This window comes from Tachysurus vachellii, chromosome 8, assembly GCF_030014155.1.
Source record: "Tachysurus vachellii isolate PV-2020 chromosome 8, HZAU_Pvac_v1, whole genome shotgun sequence".
NCBI classification, from domain to species: Eukaryota; Metazoa; Chordata; class Actinopteri; order Siluriformes; family Bagridae; genus Tachysurus; species Tachysurus vachellii.
The window spans coordinates 9,793,844-9,801,501 of NC_083467.1; the positions used below are offsets into that span (position 1 = coordinate 9,793,844).

The 7,658-nt window shown below is 44.3% G+C and overlaps 1 protein-coding gene across 2 annotated transcripts in view; it reads left to right on the forward strand.

The window, feature by feature from the left end:
• Positions 1–7,658, forward strand: part of igsf3 (immunoglobulin superfamily, member 3) — a 126,881-nt gene that overhangs the window by 26,860 nt on the left and 92,363 nt on the right. The window contains exon 2 of one of the 2 annotated variants that reach the window (XM_060876151.1): positions 5,173–5,553. In XM_060876151.1, the coding sequence (XP_060732134.1) occupies positions 5,173–5,553 (381 nt within the window). The remainder of the gene's footprint in view (positions 1–5,172; positions 5,554–7,658) is intronic. The other variant, XM_060876152.1, reaches the window with a different exon arrangement.

Sequence of the window (7,658 nt, forward strand, 5' to 3'; positions counted from 1 at the left end):
AAACAGTGTGCCATGCAATGAGAGAAGGAGAGAGAGATATCCATACCGCATGGATTTATCAGAACCCTTAACCCAGAGATTTTTGCTGACTGAATGTTTTTCCAGTCCATCTTTCTTACCCTGAATTTTCTTTATCCCTTCCCCTCGTTGACTGCCTTTAATCCCATCAGACTTAGCTTTTTTTCCTCTCAATCTCTCTCTCTCTCATTTCTAGTCACCAACTTTTTATCATCTTTTTATTCTGCCTTATAATGGATATAAATTAAAGAAAGACTAGAACAGCGCTGGTCTTGTCTCAGTGCAGACAACTTCAAATCTATATATATGTGTGTGTGTGTGTGTGTGTGTAAAGAGAGAGAGAGACAGACTGAGAAAACGAGCGTGAGTAAGAACTGGGCGTGTCACATCTGACTCGGGACTGTGACTCGGGAATGTGTGACTTTTGAAATGACCCATGATTGATTGTTTCTTTTTCCTGTTCAGTGAACAGTTGCAGAAACACGACAATTTGTGTGAATAAACACATCACCTCTGTAGTAATAAAGCTGATGCATGAAAACCACAGCTGTCCGAAAGCCTTTATTTTGTCACATGTAGATTAAAGTTTTGCGAAATTCTTTTTACACATATGAGGTCAGATATGACCCCAATATGAGGTCAGAGCACAGGGGCAGCTATGATACAGCGCCCCTGGAGCAGAAAGGGTTAAGGACCTTGTTTAAGGGCCCAACAGTTGCAGCTTGGCAGTGCTGGGGCTTGAACCCTGATCCTCTGATCAACTCATAGCCTTAACTGCCCCAGAGAGAGAGAGACAGACAGACATACAAGAGAGGAGAAAGAGTGACCGAGAAAGAGCATGAGAAAAACAGATGGAGTGAGACAGAAAGAAATGGAAAGACAAACTGAAAAGCGAGACAGCAGGTAACAGGGACAAACAGAGAGCAAGATAGAAAGAGGTAAAGAGAGACAGAGGGAGAGACCGAGCAAGAAAGAAGGTTTGGTGTCTGGGTTTAAATGCAGGGTATTTTGTTTGGGATGCATATTTCATGCTGTGGGCCATGTGGCAGGGCAGAGCTGGGTATTCTGGGTAAGTCTAGCATGAACCACATAAAAAAACAGCGCTCCTCTGTGGCATTAAAGCAAAAGGACGAGACCGTCATGACTGCTCCAGTTTAACATCTTCAGAGTGTCATCGTCATGTTCAAGCCTTGTCCTCATGGGATCCATACTGACGGGACTCGGCCTCGCAGGCTGTCATTCTTAGCCACCGAGTTGCATCGCTAGAAGGATTTCAGGCTGTTCTAAAGAAAAAAGGAGGATTGTTGTTGTGTGTGTGATACAGGGGAGTGTACCGAGTGTTACCACGTCTCAGACAAATTGCAAACAGCGTGATAATCATATGGCTTTCTGTAAAACATTGCCTTGGTGTATATCGCAATCGCAATCAACACATCACCCAAAAACACCCAGTTGTCAAAAGCCGTGCAGCCGTAGCAAGCTGTGATCATTCAAAATCCAACGCAAGCTATGGTTATAAAAGTAAAATGCTGTTTCAGACCCATTACGGACGCTTTGTCTTCTGAGCACTTTGCATCATCTAATTACAGGAATAAACGCGAGTGCTCTTTGCAGACCCCAAGAGTGCTTTGTCAGCTCTTTATACGCTAATAAAACCATCAAACAGAGACAGCTGTCTTGTTTATCCATGGAGAAACGCCGTTATTCCCTTTGCCACAGCGTTGCGCATTGGAGAGCAACCAGATGTCACTCGGAGAATGAGCCGTTGATGTTTCTGTCTCATAGAGCAGAGGCAGGGACGTTTACTGCTGAAGACAAGACTCCTGCAGGCAGACGTGAGGCTCGGTCAAGCAGACCGTTAGGGTGACGATTAGCGCAAGATAGAAATCTTAATCAGCATGTGCGTAAGAGACAGGTCCCTGCGTAGCATTGAAGAAAGACTTTCCAAACAATAATTTGTCAAGAAAAAGGAGGGAGAGACAATCAGCATGACTGTGCGAGTGTGTGTCACGGGTGTGGGTGTGGAGACGGCCGTCTGCCTGTGTTCTGGAGAAAAGCAGTCAAGACACGACCCGACATGACACGACAGCTCATCACGTCATGTTACCTGACTCAGCTCTCAGTGTGGGAAAGTATAACAGTAAGGAGAATACGCAGCACATCTTAACATAATGACAGATATATCAACACCATGTTTGCAAAGATAATCAATGCTCTTATAACACTAACTACTCACACAAACTAGATGTCAGACGTTTGATTACGACGCTCTTAGATCCAGATGGGAGCTGTTTTAACTCATATTAACACTTATTATGCAAACCTTTATAACTGGATTATGATTCATTTTTCTATTCTGAAAACACTTGATTAAGAGTTTCACTGCTGAAAGATTAGTAATGCTTCCTGGAACATGAGCACTCTAAGGCACGTCTCCGATTACAGCCGTGCCCGTGCGTACAACAGGGTTGTGATCAGACCGGGATCACGTTTCAGTCTGGCGCGACTAAAACACACTGACTTATACACAACACCCATAACGGACAAAGTTTGTGTATTGTACTTCATTGTTTTGTTTTGTTTTTTTATTCCCCAGTTTAAATGCTTCCTGCTCTGGAACTAAAATTAAACAGATCATCATTTTGTATACACTAGATAAACAAACCCTCGTAGTATTCCTGTGTATTATTTATAATAGTCGTGCAACATCAGTTCTGAAACGTTCAGCTGAAATACACAACACACAAGTCGACACAGAAAAGACTTCACCTATTTCTCCTTGGTTGGCCATGTGATTAAACGTCCACGTGTATTGACAGAGAAGTTTCACTTTTTGATCAGACGTTTTTGAGTTCGAATCCCGATGAAGCTACAGACGTTTGTGGCTGGGAGCATTCTGGGTGGGAGGAATGTGTATTCTCCTGTCAATCACAGTCACGCTAGCCAATCATAGGTGTCGGTATGCGGAAGTGGGTAGATAGAGCTAGGCCTTTCCTCAGAGTGCTTGAGTTTATTAAACACATACAACATACACACAGGGGGCACGGTGGCTTAGTGGTTAGCACGTTCGCCTCATACCTCCAGGGTCGGGGTTCGATTCCCGCCTCCACCTTGTGTGTGTGGAGTTTGCATGTTCTCCCCGTGCCTCGGGGGTTTCCTCCGGGTACTCCGGTTTCCTCCCCCGGTCCAAAGACATGCATGGTAGGTTGATTGGCATCTCTGGAAAATTGTCCCTAGTGTGTGATTGCGTGAGTGAATGAGTGTGTGTGTGCCCTGTGATGGGTTGGCACTCCGTCCAGGGTGTATCCTGCCTTGGTGCCCGATGACGCCTGAGATAGGCACAGGCTCCCCGTGACCCGAGGTAGTTCGGATAAGCGGTAGAAGATGAATGAATGAATGAACATACACACAGACATCTTTCCTTATCCGAAATTAAAATTTATTTGTATAACGATTTTTTTTTTAACGATGAACATCGCCTCAAAGCGGCTTTACAGAAGATAAGAAACAATACAAAGGTTAATATAAACTAAAAATGAAAGATTAGTATTAGACTTATATTAACAAGCCTGAGGTGACTGTGGTGAGGAAAAACTCCCTTAGATGGAAGAGGAAGAAACGTTGAGAGGAACCAGACTCAAAAGGAAACCCATCCTCATTTGGGTGACACTGGAGGGTGGGATTATAAATATACAGTCTGACAACTGTGTATTGATGAGGTGGTTGTTGTCCTCAAAGACCACATGTAGTTGGCATCTCCTCGTAGAATGTCAGAATATTTCATAAAGCAGAGTCAAACTGAAGCTGGTACGTCTCTAGATGCCTCGGGATCCTCACAGGGTCGGCCTCATCTCAGTGAAGGTCCAAAATCTTCATGACATGGAACACAAGTGGAGCTGGTACAATCTCTGGATGCCTCGGGATGGGTAGAAAAAGAGAGGCAGTGGAGAGGAATTAGCATAGCACACTGTGTGTGTGTGTGTGTGTGTGTGTGTGTGTCTATAAAGCATGAAAATGTCTGGTGCTGGTGTTTGTAGGGTAAGCATATGCTGATGTGTGGGTGCAGTAGGGGGAGGAGAGTGTGTGGGGGAGGCGGCGAGGAGACGTTCTGTCTATTCCAAGAGAATGGCCACTTTCAGTCTGTTCCAAGGTGGCACATTAATGCATGTGCATATTTCAGAGTAATTAAGTCACTGGCTGTTCAGCTGATTTGCAAGCAACATTTACTCCCTCTCCATCTCTTACATCTACACCTACACACTCACTCACTCACTTGTGTCAAACAGACACATGCACTGAGTCACAGAACCGTGCCAGATGGGACTTGGTAGCAGATGGGCTCTCCTTTTTCTTTCTTCCAGATTGGACAATGACATCCGAAGCATTGCTCCCTAACTGTTTCTTCACCTCCAACTGTTTCACATTTTTCCTCCTTTATCCTGCCAAGCTGCCAGTATGCAGACATGACCTGAAAGCTCCTCTCTCTAAACACAACAGAACCATAAACAGGCCTCCTCCACCGTCCCTGTTTTAAAGGAGCAGATGTTTGAGAATAAACTCGAAAGTAAAGCTAAACTCGCAGATTGCGGCCTACCTTCGCAGACGAGAGCTCATCGTCGTTCAGCGCTTTGAGGAAAATAGCTCGTTTATCATGTGCTCATTGAGTTGTTCAAACCCTCTTCTGTTCAGAGCTAATTCGAATTTGACAGAATAATTAGTTCTGCTAAATTCTGGGCTGTGTTTTGACAGCACGATCAGAAGCACTTCCTTTCATTAATTTGCATGAAGTATTTATTTGTGTTCTGATTATAACCTGCTTGTTCCGTGACGTCCGCTGTCGCAAGCAAGCCGCACGCGCTGTGTGTTCGTGGGGAGTGTTTGTGAGTGTTTGTGAGTGCTTGTGAGAGCTGTAGTACGTCGCTTTGCTGAGGGCCACTAATAAGGCCTTGTTGAAGTAGCACAGGTCAAACACTGCCTGTAGACACTCAGTCGCACGCAGACTAAAAAGTCTTCATCAAACACAAGTGGAGTGAACAGCTTGACATCTCATTGCACAGCAGAGCCTGGTGGAGAACATGTATACAAATTTGAATTGTGGTGTGTATTTTGTCCTTCACTAAGACTTTTTCTCCCTCCTTATTTTTGTCTGTCCAGCAGGCAGGAGTACGGCTCAGAGGGTAGTGTTGGTGCAGCCCGGACCTGTGGTGCGAACCGAGGGCTCCCACGCGACCATCTGGTGTAACGTAACTGGCTACAGAGAGGGAGTGGAGCAGGACTTCGAGTGGTCAATGTACCTCGATACAGCTCCGGATCGAGAGATCCGCATCGTCAGCACGGCCCAACCCAACTACGCCTACGCTGTCTATGCCCAGCGCGTCAATGCCAAAGAGATCTACATAGAGAGACTGAGCGGGGACTCCGCCCTTCTGCACATCACCAAGCTGCAGGCCAAGGACCAGGGCGTTTTCGAGTGCTACACACCAAACACAGACGGCCATTACCTGGGCACCTACAGCGCTCGAACCAACCTTACCGGTGAGTCTTCCTCAGGGTTCATTTAGACAGGTTAGTAGAGCATCTGAGAGAGATATGCAAAGGGCAGTCCCCGGCGCCAACTAGTACAGCTCAGCATCCGTGACACAGTCAGAAGGGAGCTGAACATGTTGTGCGTTGTGTAGTCCAAGTGGCAGGCGGCTTAACTGAAAAAGGACAGAGCTGTAGCTGCTGCAAAAACGCCATGTGTTCTGGATATGTGGATAGACGAAAATAACTATAAAAAGAAACACTTTTACTAGAGTTGTTTATATAATAATCCTGTATTGAGCAGCAGCTCAGTTTTCTACATTCTCAGGTGACTTTCATGATTTTTGGAAACATTGCATCAGCAGGTTGTGTGTGTGTGCCTTATGTCCATCACTGTGTTCCTGATCAATGAAGAGAAATGCCTTCAGCCCTCAGCCACTGTTTATTTATTTATTTTGCATTTCTTTTTGGTTTTCTGTAATTGCGTACAGTGTAGAACCAAGTCTAATATCGAACAAACTTCTACTCCTGGTGCAGTTCCTGCGGTCAGATACGAACGCCGCAGTCGCACTCGGATGCAAACAAAGTCATCGAATCGATGTTTCGTGAGACAGGTGGCCTCAGTCTGCCTCAGAGCAATCTCCTGTGTGATGTGATTGCCGTGAGAATGCAGCGAAACCCTGATTCGACCCAACTGCTCTGTGCAAACCAAACACACTGTTTATTTTAGGTTCCGGGCAGCAATTTTTGACAAGCGAACTGCTATTCTGACTCGCAGCATGTTAAAATGAATGCCAGAGGACAGAGTTTAAGTGCTTCAGAAGTAAAAGTTTTCTGAGCCAAAGAATCTAAAACTACGAAACAACGCAGCATAACGTTCAGTGCCATATCTAATATATTTATTTCATAAGCAGCACCGTCTCAGTGTTCTCCATAAGTGGTGATTTTCATAAGGCTATTTTTCAGCTTCGAGCAAAACATTTATGAGATTTAAGCCCCGTCTTCTCGCGTATACCCCAGCAAACGTTTTGTTTTTGGTCTGGTTTAAATATGTGCGTAGCAAATCCAACCAAACCGAACCAAATCAGCCAGTCCTTTGTCTGTGTGTGTGTGCGCTATATTATTTGATATCAGAGACTATTCCACACTCGTTTGTCAGAATCCTGAAACAAATGGCTTACTTGAGCCCAGTGTTATTTCAAGTGAATCTCATTTTCTGGTCAATTCAACATTATTAGAATCCTGCAACAAGGCCCCAGAGCTCTTTTATGTAAATCTTATTTTCTTGTCAACTTGCCTAAGATGCACCACTGTATTACAACTAAACTCACAAAGCAGTTCTTTCCGAATCCTCGTGATATCCTGCTCTGTACCACGGCAGCGGTGAGCTCCGACACTTACCTGTCTGTTAGCCATGCTAATGACACCGTGTTAATTGGTGAAGTCTTAATGCCTGAATGGATTCATCAGTAGCATCAGTCATTTACGGGCTGTGTAATAGAATAGGTACCTGACAGAATGCCAGTCCATCTGCGCGCCAGCCCACCCCGTCATTATCCCGGACACATGCCCCATCCTGTGCTCTGCTGTCTGATGCCATTATCCAACACTCATTAGCCTTTTAATCCTAATCATAATGAACAATCCCTCCATATCATACACACTCTGCTCACTTTCCTGTCTGCCTGCTCTCTCAGAGGATATAAAGCTGATTGTGGTTTCCTGGGAAGGAAACAGTTGTGCATGTGTGAGTTTCTGATATTTGTACAAGGGTGTGTTTGGGTGTGTTGTGTGTTTCTATACCGTAAGTCAGTGCTGAGTGTGATTTTAGATTGTAGCTTGACTTATTGTTCAGCACTTCGTTAAATAATGATTCACACCTTGGTGGATGATCCACTTAAATTCATTTTATAATAATAATAATAATAATAATAATAATAAAGTAAATTCTGAACGTTTCTGTAGGAAAATGGTTTTCAACATTCTAATGTATAGCTGTAGCTCTTCTTTTTTTATTTAACAGACGCTCCATGATCTTAAAGGTAACTATATAAACGTCTACACAGTACGATGTTTATTTTTTCTATTGCAGCCTCGTCATGTTTTATTCCTTACAT